We start from the raw sequence: 22,247 nt of genomic DNA, 5'->3' as shown, positions 1-22,247 counted from the left end.
CCCATTTTACATCTGCCTTCCTTCATCTTATGTTACTCATCTTTTTTCAGCACATATAAATAAATAATTTAGTCAAGGTAGTAACCCATATATTGTCACATTAATAATTATCTCCTGACCAAATGGAATGATGTGACAAATGCAAACAGCAGACAGCAATACTCATATCTCTCCTTCACCATTTAAGGAAAACAAGACAACTGTGTGTTCAAAATACAAATGTATTAAATGTATGAAGAGTTTCTGTCACTCCTGAGCACTGGTTTAACAAATTCAAAGCATTTTTCCCTTTGAGAGAGCTGCTTTGACAAATCACAACTTACAAAGACTATTGTGCTTTGTACCATTTATGAACTCACATTCCATAGTAACAGGTTCCCTTTAACAATGTAAAAATAATTTATTTTTTTATTTTTTTATATATTTTTTCAATAAATAAAATCTGCTATAAAACACTTGATTATCAGTCTTCCTCATCAGAATCACTTGCCAAGACGACACCATACCCTGGTATACTTTCGGGGTTAAAGGTCGCATTAAAACACCTTTGGAAAATAAATTTTGCTTTCTTTGGAACAGGAGACCCAGTTCTTGGACTGATGGCATTATCTGAAGAACTGTCTTGTCTAAAACTATCACATCTACTTTGGCTTAGGCTAGGTCCTGGAGTAACCTCTTTCTGACGAACGGGCATAGATGGACCAGGTGTTGGAAGGGGCTTTTCCAGTGGTTTGGAAGTTGATGGACTATTACTTCTTGCTGATGAGCCTAGAAAAAAGATTAATAATATAATCAATCAATCACGAGATCTCTAACCCTGCCCAAGCTACCTGGGGTTCCTCAGATAGTCTACACGTGGTAATACTAATATTACAATTTCTAAAAGCAAAGGATACATATATACATACATACACATACCAAAATGACCTTTACCTCTTATAAAGGGTTTACATACATACATATACCAAAGGCTTTTTCCCCCTTACATGGGGGGGGGTAGCCAAAAAGAAAAAGGCATAGAAAATACTCCCACCCATTTCATTTCCCATATATTCCACTCCCCTCCCTCCTATCTTGGCACCTCCTGGATGACGGGTCATCCCTGCATCCTGTCCACTGCCCTGGGTCAGAAGCATACATATACCAAAGGCTTTATCCACCTTATAGGGGAGGTAGACACCCCCCCCCCCCACCGGGAAAAAGTCATAAAGGTTTTGATCTCATCAAAACATACACCCAAAAACTAAAATCTATTCTCAATAAAACTTACTGCCATTCTGCAAAGCACTTGAAGTCGTAGCTAAAATATTAGAGTGGAATGACGAAATCCTTCTTGTTGTTTCAATCGAGGGTGTGGCAGTTTTTTGACTTGGTTTAGCAGCTGCCTTATTCATGGATGCATTTGCTGCTGTTGATCTGTCATTGTTGTTGTTTCCTTGTGACAAGGTTGCAAAGACAAAGTTGGCTTCAAACAGGGGCGAGTTTTCTACGATTATGATGATGGGACTGTTGAGAAAGAACATACATACATATACCAAGGCTTTTTCCCCCTTACAAGGGAGGTTGCCAAAAAGGAAAAGGCATAGAAACATTCCCACCCATTCCATCCCTGAATACACTTCACACCCCTCCACCCTCCCTCTTATCTTAGCTCCTCCTGGATAACGGGTCATCCCTGCACAAAGCCCTTGGTATAGTTATGAATGTTTTCTTTCTCAACAAAAAAAGTTGAGAAAGAAAACATACATAAATATACCAAGGGCTTTGTCCCCCTTACAAGTGAGGTAGCCAGAATCAAAAGGCATAATTCCACTCCCACCCATTCCTCTTCCATTCACCACAACTCTCTCCCTCTCATCTTGGCTCTTCCTGGATGACGGGTCATCCCTGGATCTCACTCATCACCCTGGGTCAGAAACAATACAACATGACTTAACAGAAAGTACATACATACATACACCAAGGCTTTTTCCCCCCTTACAAGGGAGGTAGCCAAAAAGAAAAGGCATAAAATCATTCCTACCCATTCTATCCCTAAATACACTCCACTCCCCTCCACCCTCCCTCCACAGAAAGTAAACATAGCAAAATCTAAATTATAAGTATTTACCTTCCATTCTTTAGTTTCCAAAGAATTACCTTTGTATCTTAAATGATGGTGCCATAACATGAGGTTGGGGACAGCAGATATGAGAGCAAGACGGAGTGGGTAGAAAGAAAGAGAAAGAGAGAAAATGTGGGGAGGGGCAGCAAGATGGACAGCAAAGCAGCCAAATTTCAAAATCAGTTAACCTCTTTACCTCCATTTGAAGGTGTCCTCGTTTATCTTTTTCTACATTCTATACTACCCTGGGTCAGAAGGAATGCAGCAAGACTTTTGACCCAGGATGATCCTTCATTCACAAGGAGCTAAAGAGCCATTTACATGGTCAAAAGGTTTGTCAAACAAGTATTTGAAGTGATGTTGGCCATGTGAATGGGGTGTTTGGTTGCCAAACACGTCTGACAAATGTGATTGAAAACCAAATACCCCATTCACATGGTAAAACATCACTTCAAACACTTGTAATGACAAACCGGATTTGACAAACCGTTTGAATGTGTAAATGACCCTTAAGGTAAGGGGTTGGGAGTGGCTATATGCCTCTTAACCACTTCCATATGGTGACGCCTACGTAAGCGTCATGAGGAGCAAGTGGGTACATGATGATGCCGACGTCGGCGTCTTGATTACACCCACTCCTCGTTTAACGACCTACTCGGTTAACGACAACTCGGAGTAATGACGGGATTTATGACAGACCAATATTCGTTTAACGTAAATCTCCCGAAGTTACGACGTCGTGTACGATAATTAAGTTGGCTGAGGCAAATTTGTATGATGTTATAAATGAACTTTTACGGTGGATATTAGCTGTGAGGTAAAGTGTTCTGCAAGCTGGAAAAACTACCTGGGGTACAATATATACCGGTAGTGGTAAATTTTTAGTTTCGACCAAGGGCGCAATATAGCAATAGAAAATTAATTATTAATTTTGTAAATTATAATGTATCAACGTAATATGCAATTTTGTGAGCAGAAATAAAAAAAAGGTGCTAAAACAAATTTCGTAAGTAACGAAGTCATGTCGGACGAATGGTACACCATGTTTGTTATGATAGATGCCGATGTCGAGGAAATGAATGGATGATAAATTCGCCTAACCTAAACTAACCTAACCTGTGTTTGATAAATCATTACTTGCAAATTAAATGTCATCCGGCTCGTCCTCGTTGGCAGACGACAAGATGGCGTCCCGATCCTATGCTACCGACTTCGTTTATTAGCATATTTTCTTGTAGCATGGTATTTTTTACTTTCATTTCCGCCCACAAAATTGCATATTACGTTGGTACATTTTGATTTACAAAATTAATAATTAATTTTCTATTGCTATATTGCGCCCATGGTCGAAACTAAAAAAATACCCCGGTATTCAATATGGAATGTCAGTATACGCGGATTTGGTCATATACGGTAATTTTGGGAACATAACCACCGTAAATAAACAGTAAATAAAGCTTTAATGTACTGTATAAATGAGGGAAATACACGAAAATAAAGATACAGACGCTCCTCAACTTAAGTTTTAGTTACGTTCCGAACGGCCGAACGTAAGTTGAAAATGAACGTAAGTTGTTACTGTACTATACATCGGTAAATTCTATTACCGTATCTTATAAAACACCCCTAAATCATTAATTAAACACATAACATTGTAAAATAATAACATTAATTTGAAATAGATTAAATTCAAGCAACATAAATTGAGATGGTGGAGGAGGAGGCAAGGCATTTTCAGTTTGTCGTCTGCGCAATGTAAACAATGGACGCAGCGTTGTGCGCAAGTATCGTTTGAACTACGGAGAGCGCGGTAAACTAAAAAATTCACTCAAAAAATTTTTTTTTACAATTTTTTTTTTACCGTCAGTTCAAACGTAAAATCGAAAAAACGTAAAACGAATGAACGTAAGTAGAGGAGCGTCTGTACATCCATAAATTCTATTACCGTATCTTATAAAACACCCTAAATCATTAATTATACACATAACATTGTAAAATAATAATATTAATTTCAAATAAATTAAATTCACTAAAAAAAATTTCTTACAATATTTTTTTTTTGACAGTCAGTTCAAACGTAAAATCGAAAAAACGTAAAACGAATGAACGTAAGCAGAGGAGCGTCTGTACATGTATTGCTGGACATTGTATATACAGTACATGTACGTATATATATACACTTTCGCTTAACGACCAATTCGGTTAACGACGGCACGCTGGTCCCAATTGTCATCGTTAAATGAGGAGTGGTTGTATATTTATTGTAGTCGTACCTGCATGACCCTCATTCTCTCTAAACTGGCTTCATCATATTTTCTATGGTTATCAAAATTCACGGGTGAAAGAGAACGAGCGATTGAGCAGTGACTTTATTTTTTATAATGCGATTATTATGACGCAACATCGCATGTCGGGCAGCTAATGCTGCCAGACGTGCGATGTGCCCCGGAGTGAAGAGGTTAACTAGGCATCCCTTATGTGATGTGATATGGTTTAACATCACACACTCCCCCCCTATTGGGAGGCTAGGACTGTACCCCTCACAGAGGGCTTCGTAGCGTGGAATTTAATGAACCATGCCTTGGTTCAACTTCGCCGGTGGCAGGATTCGAACCGCCCTTACCTTGACCTTTGCCCTTATAAGGTGAGAAAACCCCTTGGTATATAGATAGATATTCTATACCTGTCTTAGCTTCACTTGGTACTTTTTCTCCTTATCCAATTTGCTTACTTTCAACACATCCCAGCCTCCCTCCTTTTTCCTCTTTCCCCACTTTATCTCCAGTCTCAATTTCCCTTCCACCAGATGATGATCAAATATTCCACCACCTTCTTCTCTAGTCATTTTCATGCAGAATTCTTCTAATCTTTTTCTGTGCTGTACCACATAATCCATTAATGTCCTCTCAACTACTCTCCCATCAACCACCTTGGCCCACATAAACTTATGTTTATCCACGGGAAAGAGGCCAAATGCAGAGTATGGGATCCAATGTACTTAATGTTTTGCCCAGCAGGGCTTTTTCAGAAATAACATGATAGACAAACATCTGACTCCTTATATAGTCCAAGGTCGGACTATATAAGGAGTCAGATGTTTGTCTAATATGTTATTTCTGAAGAAGCCCTGCTGGGCAAAACATTAAGTACATTGGATCCCATACTCTGCATTTGGCCTCTTTCCTACAGTGCTGTTCCTGTCGTTGCTGATTTTTACTCATCTTATGTTTATCTATCTTCCTTAACACTATATTTCCTGTACATATTCATATATTATTTTTTTCAATTTGAAGGGGGAAGTTTCTCCTAACCCTTGTAAAGTGTATGGGAAACCTACTCATAGTAGAGGAACTAAGACAAAAGGGAAAAATGGGTGATAGATGGGAGAGATGGGTAATGCCTTGGCTGACTATCTCCCAAATAAGCCCTTTAGTATACAACTAGACAGATTATTAGCTAGTCTTATCTAGCTGATGGCAAATTTCACACAGAAAATGATCTTGATTCAAGACCTTCACTCCAGGATTACTCGGAACAAAATTTGCAACGATGGCACAACTGTGAATGGTTCATAAATGACATCTCCCATTTCAGTAAATATCAAGTCATAAAATAAGTCAGCCAATACAAACCTCCCAGGTTCTGAAAAGAAGGCAGATATGGGAAGATTTACTGGTTCTGTAAAGCCAAGAACTGCTCGTAGCTCCTTTAGGCAAAAGGTAATTTCAACTTCTTCACTGATCAAATACTCGTCAAACTCATCAGCCTGAAGAGTAAGTTCTGTGTGTATGGCTTTGGCTGGATCTGAAATACAAATCAAGTTTTAAGCTACAGAGTAACCACATGTAACATATATACATATACCAAGGCTTTTTCCCCCTTACAAGGGAAGTTGCCAAAAAGAAAAAGGCATAAAAACCATTCCCACTCATTCCATCCCTAATACACTCCACCCCCTCCACCCTCCCTCTTATCTTAGCAGAGGGAGGGTGGAAGGGGGATGGAGTGTAACAGAATGTAAAAATACCAACTTTCAGTTTAATTCTTCAAGAGGGTGATACACTTTACAGTTTTTGTTAACTCCAAATTATTTTATCTAATGGGGTAGCACTTGAGGTCAAATGAAGATTAGATTATTCAAAACACCATTTTTGCTGGCCGAATAGGTTACAGTGCATGCAGCTACTTTTAAAAGGGGTATCGTCCCAGCCTCCTCATCCAATTTGCTCACTTTCAGAACATCTCTGCCTCCCTCCTTTTACTTCTTTCCCCACTTTATCTCCAGTCTCAATTTCCCTTCCATCAGATGATGATCAAATATGCGACCACCCTCTTCTCTAGTTATTCTCATCCAGAATTCTTCTAATCTTCTTTTGTGCTCTACCACATAATCCATTGATGCCCTCTCAACTACTCTCCCATCAATCACCTTGGCCCACATGGATGAAGAAATGGTCAAGAAAATACAAGTTACACTGATAAGACCAAAATTGGAATATGCAGCATCACTATGGACACCTAGTTTAAAAAAAATATATATATAAAGAAACTAGAAAGAATTCAAAGAGCAACGACAAAGATGGCACCAACACTTTGAAATTTGACATACAAACAAAGATTGGATAAACTAAATCTACCAACCCTGGAACAAAGAAGAGAATGATGCAATTTGCTAACCATCTACAGAACTATGAAAGGGATGGAAACTTCTGATAGGGATGACCTACTAAAATGAGACAGAAGAAATACAAGAGGACACGAGAAGAAACTTAAGGACAGTTACAGAAGAGATCTGAAAAAGAATAGCTTTCCACATAGAGTGATTGATATTTGGAACAAACTGAAAGAGGAAACAGTGAGTGCTAAAACTAAACACGACTTTAAGAAAAAACTGGATGTGGTAAGATACAATAGCGGGTCACTACGAGCAGAGCTCTTTTCCTACAAAATACAACTAGGTAAATACATAAACTTATGTTTATCCACAGGAAAGAGGCCAAATGCAGGGTATGGGATCAAGTGTATTTAACATTTAGCCCAGTAGGGCTTTTTCATGATGGACAAACATCTGACTCCTTATATAGTCCCTTGATAGGAGTGAATTCTTGATGTTTAACCAAATCATCATCATTCTAGCTGAAGACCGCTCCCCATATGAATAAAATTCCCTGACATCTATTTGCCACAACAAAATCTACAAAGTGCACCACTGAAAGAACAGATTCAACAAGACAAACATGTGACATGGGTATATTAAATCTATCCTATTTTTCTTTATTCATATTGTAGAGATGATACTGACCAAACCCTACAATAGACCAGTATTCAAAAGAGTAATTATTTGTTCACTTATTCTTGTCCCAAATAGACATTTGGGAATGGATGGTAAGAGGAGACCGTGTGAAGAGATGATTGTGCTGACAACACTGTACAGGGCAGAAACATGGAACATACATACATACATATACCAAAGGCTTTTTCCCCCTTACACGGGGGGGTAGCCAAAAAGAAAAAGGCATAGAAATCACTCCCACCCATTTCATTTCCCATATATTCCACTCCCCTCCACCCTCCTCCTTCCCTCCCATCTTGGCACCTCCTGGATGACGGGTCATCCCTGCATCCTGTCCACTGCCCTGGGTCAGAAGCAGTGTCACAGCACATCCACAGCAAGGCCGCTTCATAAATTCGGCGACCCCCCCCTCTCCGTCCCCTCATGCAGAGAAGGAGAAGACAGGGAGAAATCCCTTCGGGCTGCGTCAATTTTTTTTTTTCATACATACTTCCTCACCCCCCATCCCCCACCCACTCCCCCTCATGCATCACAGTCTCATCTATACACAACCCTTCTCCATTCACCCCTCTCTTCTGTCCTCTCCTGTCCTTCCTCCACAGACATTCCTCTCTTTTGTAAAGCCCCTTTCACCCCATCCATCCATCTCATCCTAGGATGCCCCCTCATATTCACTCCTTCCACCTCTGCCTTCCACACTTCTTTTACTAATCTTTTTTCATTCATTCTTTCCATGTGTCCAAACCATCCTAATACTCTTTCATCAATCCAGCTCCCTTTCCACTCATGTTCTCTTCCTCACCTCCTCATTTCTCACTCTATCTAGCCTAGTAACCCCTATCATACTTCTCAGACATTTCATCTCAAACACATTCAAACTCCTTCTCTCTTCCTCTCTCATGTTCCATGTTTCTGCCCCATGCATTGCTGTTGGCACAATCACTCCTTCATACAACCTCCTCCCAGCATCCACTCCCAGATGTCCACCTCTCACCACACTTTCAAATCCACCAAGGCACTCACTCGCCCCTCCCAATCCAAATTCCACCCCCACTCCCCCACCCCCTGTCACATTCGCACCCAAGTATCCAAAACTATCCACTTCCTCCAGTCTCTCACCCCCAATGCTCACCTCCAGCCTACTGCCACTCTCCCCCCTTGTACATCTCATCACCCCACCCCTGCCCATACTTATCTTCAGCTTTCTTCTCTCACACACTTTCTCAAACTCTGTCACCAACTTCCTCAATCCCTCCTCCGATCCTGCCACAAGTGCAGTGTTGCCAGCAAACAACAGCTGGCCCACCTCCCACCCTCTTCAACCATCTCTAACCCCCGACCCACCACCCTTGCATTCACCTCTCGCACCACCCCATCCATGCAAAGATTGAACAGCCAGGGCAACATAACACATCCCTGATGAAGTCCCACCTGTACCCCAAACCACCCACCCTCTCCACCTCCAATCCTAACGCAAACTCTTGACTGCTCTTAACAGCTTTCCTCCTATCCCATATATCTGCAGTACCTCCCACAGCGCCCTCCCGCCCACCCTGTCATAAGCCCCTTCCAGATCCATAAAAGCCCAAAAAACATCCTTACCCCTTCCCATAGCTTTCTCACATATCTGCCTTACCACAAAAATCTGATCTACACATCCCCTACCTGTCCTAAAACCACACTGTTCCTCACCAATTACTTCCTCTGTTCCTCTCCTAATCCTCTCAATCAAGACCCTCCCATAAGCCTTCCTAACTACACTGAACAAGCTGATCCCTCTGTAACTACTACACTCACACTTGTCCCCATTTCCTTTGTAAAGCGGAACTATACAGGCACTCCTCCAGTCCTCCGGCACTCTACCCTCTCTTAAACAAACATTAAATAACCTCACCAGCCAGTCCACAATAACTGTACCTCCTTTCTTCAGACATTCTGCATGGCATCCATCCAACCCAGGTGCCTTACCTGCTCTCATCATCTTAACGGCTGCTTTCACTTCATCCTTCCCTATTTCTCCTCCATTTTCCTCACTCATCACTCTCATTTTCTTAGCGCTTCCCACTGCAACTATCTTTCCCTCCCTATCCTCCTTCACATTTAGCAACTCCCTAAAATACTCTGCCCACCTTCCTCTCACTGCCTTATCTTTCCCTTATCATCTCTCCATCTGCACCTTTTACCTTTTCTTCTCTACTTGATTCGCCTCCTCTTCCTCTTTTAATTTCCTTCCAAAACATATTTTTATTACTTTCTAAATTTTCTGTCATACTCTTTCCCCATTTCACATCTGCTCTCCTCTTTGCTTCCTTTATCTTAAACATGGAACATGAGAGAGGAAAAGTTTAAATGTGTCTGAGATGAAATGTCTGAGAAGTACAGTTGGGGTTACTAGAATGGATAGATTGAGAAACAAGGAGATGAGGAGGAGAGTGGGATTGGAAAAGGAGTTGTGAGATAGGGTTGATGAAAGAGTATTGGGATGGTTTGGACACATGGAAGGAGTGAGTGAAGAAAATGTGGAAGGCAGAGGTGGATGGAGTGGATGGGAGGGGGTGACCAAGGATGAGATGGATGGATGGGGCATTGAGAAAGAGGGGGTTTGTTGAGGAAGGGAGAAGACAGAAGATAGGGATGAGTGGAGAATGGTTGTATATGGATGATGCTATGATACATGAAAGGGAGCGGGTGGGGGGCTGAGGAGGTTAGGGAGTGGTTAATGTGTGAATGACATTTTGATGCAGCCTGAAGGGCTTTCTCCACGTCTTCTCTTTTTTTGTATGAGGGGATGGAGAGGGGGGGGGGTCACTGATTAAATGAAGAGGCCTTGCTGTTGATGTGCTGTGTCTTGCTGCACATAGGGCATTGGGTGAGATGCAGGGATGACCCGTCATCCAGGAGGAGCCAAGAAAAGAGGGAGGGAGGAGTGGTGATTGGGAGTGAAGTGGGTGGGGATGAAATGGGTGGGAGTAGAGTTATGCCTTTTGACTTTCGACTACCTCCCTTGTAAAGGGGAAAATACCCTCGGTATGTGCATGTATTTATCTATGGTCCTGTTGATTTCTTGCAAATTTATTTTTCAATGGTTTTTCATTGTCAAGTTAAAAGGTATAATGAAATATAACAAATAAATCAAGCAAAAATCTGGCTATATACTTCAATCAATAGAGAAAAAGAGAGGGGATTCCATAGGCACAGCTTCTTTCTTGTACTGGTATATCACATACATACATATACATATACCAAGGCTTTTTCCCCCTTACAAGGGGGGTAGCCAAAAAGAAAAAGGCATAAAATCATTCCCACCCATTCCATCCCTGAATACACTCCACACCCCTCCACCCTCCCTCTTATCTTAGCACCTCCTGAATGACGGGTCATCCCTGCACCTTGTCCACTGCCCTGGGTCAGAAGCAGTGTCGCAAGACACAGCGCATCCACAGCAAGGCCGCTTCATTAAATCAGGTAAATACAATTCGGTAAGCACCGTGCACCAGGATATAGCCAAGCACTTTGAAGGGAGGATGCTTGCTGGGTGAGTGGATTAGGGCATCACTACTTGCGATGAAGGGTGAGGTGGTGGAGGTTCAAAGGCTGCCACCAACGAGTTGAACCAAGGGCAAAGTAAATTAAATCCCACACTACAAAATGCTTTGTTTGGCACTCCGTCCTTGCTTCCTAATAGGGAGGATAATAAATGGGATTAACAGATAGCCTTGGGTGGGGGTGTTGGGTATTTTTTGAGTGGGTAAGGGAGCAGAGGGTGATGGGTGGGTATAAGTGGAAAATTGTTGTGCATGTATAATACAGCTACCCCCTGTGTAGGGGAAAAAGCCTTTGGTATATGTATGTACAGTGAGACCTCTCATTAACGGACTTTAATTGGCTGTGTTTGGGGTGTTTTTGGTGTTTTTGGTGCTGTTGTTTAGTGCTGTACAATCACTATGCCACCCAAAAACCACTCCAAATCAACGGATTATTCACATCAACGGACACCATTACCCCCCTTTTAGTCTATCAATGAGAGGTAGTACTGTATGTATGTATAATAAATTGTTGAGGCCTGAAAGGATTTCTCTTTGTTTGTTCTAATTACTTATATGAATGGATGAGGTCAGTGGGTGGGGGTGAGGCAGCTTTAACTGTCAGGTCTTACTGTGGAGGTACTGTGTCTTACTGCATTGTATTTGTCTATGCAGGAGGCAGGCATGGCCTTTCATTCACAAGGAACTAAGATAAAAGGGGAAAAAAAATGGGTATTGGATGGGTGTGTGATTTATGGGGTGGGTGCCCTCTTCATCCTAACCATCCACTTCATTCTTAGTCTTCCCCTAAATACCCTTCATTCAATTTTGCCTTTCACACTTTTTCTTTTCTTTTAGCCGTTCTTTAACTACTTTGGTATGATGACACCTACATAGGTGCCATGAGGTGCAAGTGGGTACATGAGGATACAAGCATCAGCATCTTGTGATGGTGACATATTTCTTGTGTTTTGTATGTACATATTTACAGTATGGTTTATTTGTTACTATATATCTATTATTGTATATTTCTGTGAGTATTTTTTTGTAATCGCAAATGCGATTCATGTATGCTTTTCGTGCCAACTCAAGGTTGGCGTGGGGTTAGTATTGGTACGGCCTCTAAAGCGTATGCACGTTTGTCTGTGCTGTGATAAATTTACTTTTTAATTTACTGTGTGTATTATTTAAAGCCACCCTGTACAATCTTGATTATATATTTTTTTTGTAGTTGTACACAAGTTACCCCTAGATTCCATGAAGTGGTTTGATCACATTTTCTGTGTTTATTACTCAGAGTAAAAGAGAATGAGTAATACAGCAGTGACTTTATATTCTATAATGCAAGTAGTGTGATGCAGTGTACATATGGCAGCCAAAGCTGCACATAAGAATTTGACTTATCCTGAAGTGGTTAATCATTCCTTCCCTATGCCCAAACCATCCACACATTCTTTAAACAAACCTATCTGCAAGTTCTCTTTCCACCCCTACTCTCTGCCTCACTTTCATATTAGTCAATCTATCTATCCTTGAAACTTCTACCATACTTCTAATGCATTTTATCTCAAACATTCTAGACTCTTTCTTTATGCTTCCTTTAAATTCAAAATCTCTGTTCTATTCAGTGTCACGGGCACAATCACTAACCCTCATACATTCTTTTCTTTGTATTTATCCATAGGTACCTATTTTTTATCTCACTCATTTGGATATTTCCCTTATAAAGGAGGAAAAGGTCCTTGGTATGTAGATACAATGAGACCTCTCATTAATGGACGTTAATTAGCTGTGTTTTCGGTGTTTTTGGTGCTGTTGTTTAGTGCGTGCAATCACTATGCCACCCAAAAACCACTCCAAAACACCGAAAACAGCTAATTAACTTCCCTTAGTGAGAGGTCTCACTGTACATACATACATATACCAAAGGCTTTTTCCCCCTACACGGGGGGTAGCCAAATAGATAGACTTTTCCACCAGACTCTTGCTTCCCTTACTTTAGATGTCACTCCCATGCCCACTTCTCCCTTCCCTGCCATATGTGACCTCAAATACTTCAGAATTCTCCACTTTCTCCAGCTTCTCACCTTTTACATTTATCTCTAACTGCCACCCTCACCCCTTCTACATCTATTCATTTTACTTTTGACCACATTTATTTTCAGTTCCCTCCTCTCTTATACTTTCCCATACTCTACCACTAACTGCTTCAGTATATCTTTCAACTCAGCTACAAACACATTGTCCTCCACATACAACAATAGGCTCACTTCCATCTTTCCCCTGTTCACACTTTCTAGATTCTCTTGTTTATCTTTTGCACCATCCCAAAAACAGACATATATACATTTTCAACCAATTAACCATTAGCTACAAATTTTGATGGCTAAATATGTATGAGGAAAATAACAATCAAGTACAAACCAGGTTCATCTTCAACATAATTCCGTACAGTGATCTTGTCTGGTGCGGTGTGAAAGGTGACCTCTTCCTGGTTAAGCTGGAAGTTGACCACTACTTCACTTAAAAGGCGAGACTGACTAGTGAAGTGATGTGGACAAGTGCTTTTATCATACACAGCCTATGGTAAGAAAGGTGAACAGCACTTAATGAAAATATGAAAATGGAAGTTATCTATATCATTAATCCATTCCACACTATGTGGCACTTTTACTTTTATTGGGAACAATGAAGGGTATCCACTTGTGATTGTCCTTTATGATAAGCAACAGAGAGAATTCTCTCATAACTGTCCATTCTCAAAACCCATTATAATAATTGATGCTTTAAGGACCTCACAAGTATCTATGTTTTTGTGCATCACAATTAGATGAATACACGAACACACCAGATATAGGATACATACCTGTAGTGTTTCACATTCAATGAAACATAAGTTGTAGGTTTTGATGATGCCGTGTTTACAAGAGAGTTGTATGATGAACTTGGCTTCATCATCATCCAAACACAATTTGCATTTGTCAACAGATTTTTCCAGGGAGGCTATATTCTTGAACACATTTACACATCCCTGAAAACATTTACAAACATTATCTACATATCCCGACTTCAATTATTCTATTTGTACCTATGTTATACGCTTTACAAGGACCAACAATGGGTACCTATTTGTGGTGGTCCATCAAGATGAAGAGAAGAGAATGTGATCTTCATGTTGCCATTTTCAAAACCCATCAACCCCTTCACCTTCAACTGGAGGTGCAGCCCCATACCTACACCCCCCCTCCCCCCTTTTTTTTTTTGTGCAGAGATGACCTGTCATCCAGGAGGTGCTAAGATAAGAGGGAGGATGGAGGGGAGTGGAGTGTATTTAGGGATGGAATGGGTGGGAATGATTTTATGCCTTTTTCTTTTTGGTTACCTCCCTTGTAAGCGGGAAAAAGCCTTGGTATATGTATGTATGTTTAATCTTTTTACATATAGAGAGGTGACAATTAAACAACTGCTCCCTAACCTCATGCTGTTTTCAGACAATGACAGAAATTGTCTTGCACTACTGTTATTAGTAACAATAATAAAAATAATAATAAAAACAAGAACAATAACTGCTGCCACAAATTTCACAGGATGGAAAACTCACAGCAGCTGGCAACGGTCCTTAAGCCCTTCCACAGACCTTTCTGGGAAGAAATTTTGAACCAGCATCTGTCGCCAGATGAAAGTATTAAGAGTAAAGAAACAATTGCTTGTTCCACAGTAATACAACATGGACAACAGTTCAAAGTTTATTCCTAGAAAAATTGATGGGATGGCCTGGGAACTAATACTAACTGCAGGTTTGCAGTTAATGAAATGCAAGGCAACAATTATCATTATTATACATTTTAGACAGGAAGGCACGACTGAAGAATCTGCAAATATGTGGGATTGGGGGAAAGCTGTTAAGGGCAATTACGAGTTTTTAATAGAGTAGTACATATATACACCAAAGGCTTTCCCCCCTTACAAGGGAGGTAGCCAAAAATCAAAGGCATAAAATCCACTCCCACCCATTCCATCCCCACATACTCCACTCCCATCCACCCTCCTCCCTCCTTATCTTGGCTCCTCTTGGATGACAGATTATCCCTGCATCTTGTCCACTGCCCTGGGTCAGAAGCAGTGTTGCAAGATACAGCACAGCAAGGCCGCTTCAATAAATCGGCAACCCCCCCCTCCAACTCCTCATACAGAAATGGAGAAGACGGGGAGAAATCCCTTCAAGCTGCATTAATCTATTTTCCACACATACTCCCTCACCCCCCATCCCCCACCCATTCCCCCTTATACATCACAGCTATCATCCATACACAACCATTCTCCATTCACCCCTATCTTCTGTCCTTCCTCAACAGACATTCCCCTCTTTCCCAATGCCCCCTTTACCCCATCCATCCATCTCATCCTTGGTTGCCCCCTCATGTTCACTCCTTCCACCTCTGCCTTCCACACCTCTTTTACTAATCTTTCTTCACTCATTCTTTCCATGTGTCCAAACCATACCAATACTCTTTCATCAACCCTATCTCCCAACTCCCTTTCCACCTCCGTTCTCCTCCTCACCTCCTCGTTTCTCACTCTGTCCAGCCTAGTAACCCCTATCATACTTGCTGTGGATATGATGTGTCTTCCTGCATTGCTTCTGACTCAGGTGGTGGGCAGGAGACAGGGATGACCCTTCATCCATGTGGATGCATACCTTTGAGTTGACTACCTCCCTTATAAGGGGTTATTGGTATATATATATATATATATATATATATATATATATATATATATATATATATATATATATATATATATATATATATATATATATATATATATATATATATATATATACTTTAGATACTGTATATTATTCTTTCAATTATAACACCATTTTTTTCAGTAATGGGGGAATTCTCAACAACAACTGATAATTTATTTATCATAATTTTTTATGAATTATAATTCATAAAAATACTATAATAATAAATAAATAAAATTAGATAATTTAATAAATTATTTACCAGGGGCTTCTTTCCCCATATAAAAGAGGTAGCCATAAATAATAAAAAAATAAAACAAATTTAAATATATTGTAATATATATATATATATATATATATATATATATATATATATATATAATACATACACACACACACATATATATATATATTTATATATCAAAAAAATATATATAATAATAATAACAATACCTTCATGGCAACTTTACACCGAACACAGTCCTCATCAGTGTCTGCTGTAGTTTTGGGCTGCCCACCACTGTCATAGTATGAGAAAAATCCAGGTGCAAACACAAATGATGAGAAGGCAGATCGAGAAGAGTTGACAGTGCGGAAGGAAACACCTGTGAAATAAAGTAAACTTAATTTCACTACCTCAATCACATATAAACTATATTAAGTGATATTTATATTAAAATAAACAGGTAAATTTATGTGTAAATATTTTACAGTGAAATTTGAATAATTACCTGCAGAACTTGGTTCTACATACAACTCGTCACCAATGCGAGCTAACGAATGCACTGCACGACCAAATACTGGAAATAAAACAAATTATTTTTAATTCATGAATTCAGGCTAAGGTACAGGTTACATAACATCAACTGTAATTATGCTAAAATATGTCAAGCAATCTGTTATTTCATCTTCCTTTTGTTTGACATCTGTATCCCCTAGACGACACCCTCTGTGTGGGCTCTTAGATCATTCACAGAAATAGCATACACCCCAGAGAAGATCACTGGCAAAAGTACGTGAGGTTGGTTGGTTTCTTCCAGACCCCTGGTATCATAACTCTGACAATAAAGGCTAACCAATAATGGAGCCACAAATTAGTGAAACAATTCCTGAAAGACTATTATAATTCTGGCACTCTTCAGACACTCAGTCCTTTCATCATATCAAATGCTTCACAATTTGCCATAAACAAATAAGAAAATTATTGTTTGCAATATCTTTTCTTTTCATAATTATTTCTTAATTAAAAATAGATTTCCTAAGAGTGATAAAGAAAAGTGAAAATCCTTACATGCAAGAAAGAACCAAAGTAATTGTTTCATTATAAAGTAACCATATCAATCAAACTATCCATTGTCTCTGGTCTCTCATACAGAGGACCCACAGTCTCCAGGAAACTGGTACCATCATACATTAACCATATCATGACATTCTATCTAGAAAAAGGCCAGGCAGCATTTTGTTGATAAGTTTGGCTTGGGTTGGACAGGATTGCATGACTGGATTGGACTGGGTTTGACTGGATTTTGTTTTAAGTTTGGCTATTTGGTCAGGATAGGCTTGATCAACTGTTGGCTTGGATCTCCAAAATCTTGCATTATTTTTTTCTTTTTAATAGGGATATTGATACACCATTGCCACCAGGCTATGGTGGTGACAGAAAACCATAATGTATTATGTTTTAGGTAAATTTTCCACATAAAAACACCAAAGCAACTGCAAGATCATCTATAATTCTGAATGAAATAATCAACCAATAAAAATTAATTTTGTCCTCTAGACAGTTTAACCACTTCAGTACAATGACACCTACATAGGCATGTGGCGCGAGTGGGTACATGAGGATGCTGACATCAGGGTCTTTATATATATATATATATATATATATATATATATATATATATATATATATATATATATATATATATATATATATATTTGTTGTTGTACATGAGTTACCCCCAGATTCTGTGAACTGGTTTGATCACATTTTCTGTGTTTATTATTACTCATGGTAAAGGAGAATGATTAGTACAGCAGTGACTTTATATTTTATAATGTGAGTAATGTGATGCAAATTACATATGGCAGCCGATGCTGTGTGCGAGAATTTAAGTTGTACTGAAGTGGGTAAGAAAAGGAAAAAGTTGCTGTATAATCACAATTTGATGCTGCTACAGAAGATTGATTGACAGGATCTATAATTTCTGTACAGTGAAAATATTGGACCTGTCTAAACTCACTAGATTATTTGATGACAAAATTAGAATGCCCATTACCATTACTATCAATATTTTAACTTCAAGAACTTAAGAATTTTTATCATTATTTGTTTCTGATGACTTACAAATATTGTTTAAAATAACTTCCATACAAAAGTAGATCTCTCCAGAGTAAATAAGAAAAAAGAAACTGATAACTCTCCAAAATTTAGTTAGTTAGTTAGTTAAGGTTTATTCAACAAAATAAAATACAATTATACATACATATATACAAAATTTTTACAAAATTGCTTGTTGAAAAGGGAGAGTGGTGATATATTCTATTAATCTAGAAATTCAATAACAAAGTTATTTGCTTGTCACTTTGTTATTAGAAATATTTTCCTTAAAATAAACAAACCTCTTAAAAGGAAGAATTAAAAAAAAGGTAAAATGATATGGATAATCATCTAAAATGCTAACAGTATCAACTGTGACAGTGGCAGAACTAATAAGTTTGGTACCATTGGCAAATCTGTTTTGGGTGCTCCCATATCCAAATGAAAATATGTTTAACATTGAAACAAAACTTACTGTTGTCTTGACATGACAGGATGATGAGTTGCATATGGCCCATACATTTGTTACAGCTCAGCTTAATAGACATATTAAGATCAAAATTTGGGTAAAATTCCAGAATAACACAAACATGGATATTTAACATGAAATCTACGTTGCCCAAATGTCCTAATCTAATGTAACCTAACCTACATAACCATTACATAGAAGAAAATAAATCTAAAATGCAAAAACAAAAGAAGTGAGAAATGTGGTTGAGTAATACTGGAATGATACAACATATAGCAATAGAAAACTAAATATTAATTTTGTAAATTATAATATATCAACATAAGTTTTTCTTGGCAAAGTCAATATAAAAAAAAAAAAATTATAAAGTGATATACTACAGCATGGAGCTGCAATGATTGCTTCTAGATGCCATGTTTGTTTTAATAGATGTGGAAGTCAAAGAAATTAAAGCATGATCATACAAAAATCGACTAAAACATATGAATCTGTTTTCCCTAAAAAAGCGTAGACTCAGAGGTGACTTGATACAGGTCTTTAAAATTCTAAAGGGAATTGACAACATCAAAAGTGACAAAATTTTCACATTGAATGAGAATCAGACAAGAAACAATGGTCTCAAACTGTCCGGAAATAGATTCAATTTGGAAGTAGGTAGAAACAACTTTGCCAACCGTGTAGTTAATGAATGGAATAAACTTCCTGCACAGGTAGTGCAATGTAGTTCAGTTCGAAGCTTTAAGAATCATTTAGATAAACACCTAAGCAAGATGCTGTAATGATTATAATTTATTTTATATTATTTGTTTTTGTTTTGTTATCATTTGTCTGTCTGTGATTTTCATTTATTATTAGTTATATGTCAATTTATTATTATTTACTATTTACCTGTTTGTTATCTAACTATTCCTATGCATTTATTTATGTATTTTATTTGTTATTTACATTATCATAGTTTTTATTTACTGTTTTATTATTATGATTTTTTTTCGCATCCGACCAAGATATGGACCAAAAGGTCTCCTGTCGGCATGCTCTGCCTTTGTAATCCTTTGATTAACTGTAGTGGTCTGACCTAACCTGTATTTAGTAATGCAGTTCCTGTAATGCTTGAGGTCAACAGGATCATTGTCATCATCAGGGATGGTGACGGCTGGTTTTGGAATCCAACTGGACTGGCAATTCTTTTTTGTTATTGATTTCCACCAAGATTAATGTATTCCAAGTTACAAAATTGATATTAAATATATTATCCTGATATACTGTTTAGGTGTGCACTAGGTAGCCATCGCCATTGTCAAACTAATATTGTCAGGACTGGAAACTCTCATTGCTGCACTGTTTGGTATTGTATTTCCTTTTAGCAATTTTTTTTTATTACTGATTTTGACAAAAAAAAAAATATATATATATATATATTACGCTGATGTATTTTAATTGACCAAATTAAAATTTAATATTGTATTGCTATGCCTCAGCCATAGGTGTGTGCCTTTTATAATAGCCAAATTTTTGCTCTATTCCAATGGTATATTTCTTGCAAGTGTCACTATTCTTACTGTCTTGTGGGTGTCTTTATGCTGCCCCCTACCAAGATGTCATTCCCACTGCCCATGCTAATCTCCACTGCTGTGATACATAATTATATAATATAATGTCACAAAATGTGTAACCTCTTTTTTTTCCCCTTAATTATATCTCATTATTTACTGGTGTTAGTAAGTTAGAGTCACATATCCCATTTCATGCCAGTGAGATTAAAATTCCTAGTAAATGCAATTTTTTGGCAGTGGTGTAGTGACACTGTTTAGATTTTCTTTCACTATTTTGCATACCTCAGCAAATCCATGTCCATGATCATTTTAAAAGGCGACAGTATTATAGAAAAACGTTGTTGTAATAACGTAAAAGACCTAAATTTCTTCTTTACATACATTATGGATAATGTATGAAAAATGGAATTAAAAAGGAATTTGCTATGAGTAGTAAATAAAGCTATAAACATTTTGGAATATTTTACATTATTTTTGTAACATAAACATGCCTCCCCTTGCAAACTCACGAACCAAATTTACTTGAACACAGTAATTCAGGTGGATAATTTACTGACCTTTTAAGTTTATGCCAGGAATCACACACTTCATTCTGATTGTTGTGAAAACAAGTGATATCGTTGTACTTTTACTTATTTTATTGAAGGAGTAAGTATTCCTGACACATTGTCACCGATCTTTGTTTACCATAGATACGGCGTCTGTACTAGTCATGAGTTGCCATTGTTTACATATTTTATATTATTGGTTTTTGAAAACATTTTTCAGTAACCTGTTGCTATTCTTTTCAATTTGTGATTCTAATAAACAAATAAATGATCAACATATTTTCAGAATTAAGTGAAATATAGACCTAAGAAGTTTTACTCTGATTTTTCCTTACTAACTATTCCCACTTATAAATAAACTGCCGTATATAGTTGACGTTCTTGACTTTCGAACCGTGTATTCACACAATTGGTGATGAAGTAGTATAGTAACTCACCGAACCTGGCCTTTGCAGAACACCAAAGTTTACTGAGACTCCTTTTATCTGCTTGAAAATCAACAGGGTGAAATCAGTATGAACGAAATCAAAGAATTTAGAAGGAATATATCAAAGAGCGGAGAAACATCGGACTATTTCTCACAAACCCTGTGGGTATGAAAAAGAAATATAAATTAAAATAAAAGCAAATAAAAATCTAAATTGTCATGGCAAAGGAATAAGACGGACACTACTACTGTCCAGGACAAAAAGCTCCATTGTATACAAGAAAGAATTCACAAATGCCATTAACTGGAGGCACGGATGGCATTTAGATGAGGTACTAAATAGGTGCGCATGCATTACATCATTCCTAACGAGACTGGATGCGTGATGTACGGCTAGGTAAGGAACCCTACTGCCCAGTGCCCAAATACTTCGTGAAATTTGTCGGGATGTGAAAGTGGACGTCTGCGAAAGTTCATTCGGGTTTATTACTATTTTTTCATTAGATGTGAGTCATTGGCCCAATGGCTCCCTCCTTCAGACCTACGGATTGAGACGGTCCATCCCTGGAATAGATTTGAAAATATCAGAGTGTACGGGAACGTGTAGAAAATGTAGTTCAGGGTTCAATCGCTTCTTTGTCAGTCACGACTTCAGGAGGGATGGGTCTAAGAGCAAAAGCATTTGATGGTAGCAGAGAAGAAAAAGAAAAGGAAGTTGAAGAAGAAGAAGAAGAAAAATAATAGTAATACTAATAATAAAAAGAAAGAAGAAAAAGAAAGGAAAAAAGAAGAAAAAGAACTAAAGATCAGTACCTTGGCGTAATTGGTACGGAGACTCATTCTCATTCTTAATTAAGGTCAGCTCTCCTTTGTTTGAGAAGTACCAAGTCCCCGTCCCTTAAAGGCAGACAAAGGGAAGTTTAACTTCAGGAAGACTGGCCAATAAAGAATTATATTAAATATAAATTGATAAGAATGTAAAAGGGCAGTCGATCACAGTCATTGGCGGAAGTGGGGCCTATGAAATGTTTATATGGTAGAGAGGACTACCTGCTTTCACTACACAGTTCCACGCAAGTCGTTATAGGAAATGTTACAAATGTAGTAGTAGTAGCATTAGCAGTAGTTGTTTGTAGTACGGTAGTCACACAGCCGCACTCACTCTTCTTCAACTTGGAGCGTGTAGGAGGGAGACCCTTATGTAGCTTCCAGGTAGACATGATGATCTTGTTGTAGTTTTCAGTATATGACCCAATTAG

The 22,247-nt window shown here is 38.4% G+C and overlaps 1 protein-coding gene across 1 annotated transcript; it reads right to left on the bottom strand.

Moving 5' to 3' along the window:
* Positions 1-219: 219 nt before the first annotated feature.
* Positions 220-20,731, bottom strand: Rad9 (cell cycle checkpoint control protein Rad9). Its single transcript, XM_076185025.1, has 8 exons — positions 20,571-20,731; positions 16,403-16,471; positions 16,125-16,276; positions 13,788-13,952; positions 13,346-13,502; positions 5,737-5,908; positions 1,271-1,506; positions 220-768 (listed from the first exon to the last, which is right to left on the bottom strand). Exons 1-8 carry the CDS (start codon positions 20,602-20,604, stop codon positions 464-466), a joined length of 1,290 nt encoding a protein of 429 aa, XP_076041140.1. The 5' UTR covers positions 20,605-20,731; the 3' UTR covers positions 220-463.
* Between the last annotated feature and the right edge of the window lie 1,516 nt (positions 20,732-22,247).

This window comes from Oratosquilla oratoria, chromosome 5 (genome assembly GCF_046742065.1).
Source record: "Oratosquilla oratoria isolate Oo_2021 chromosome 5, ASM4674206v1, whole genome shotgun sequence".
NCBI classification, from domain to species: domain Eukaryota; kingdom Metazoa; phylum Arthropoda; class Malacostraca; order Stomatopoda; family Squillidae; genus Oratosquilla; species Oratosquilla oratoria.
This window is presented reverse-complemented; position numbering and strand designations above follow the sequence as displayed.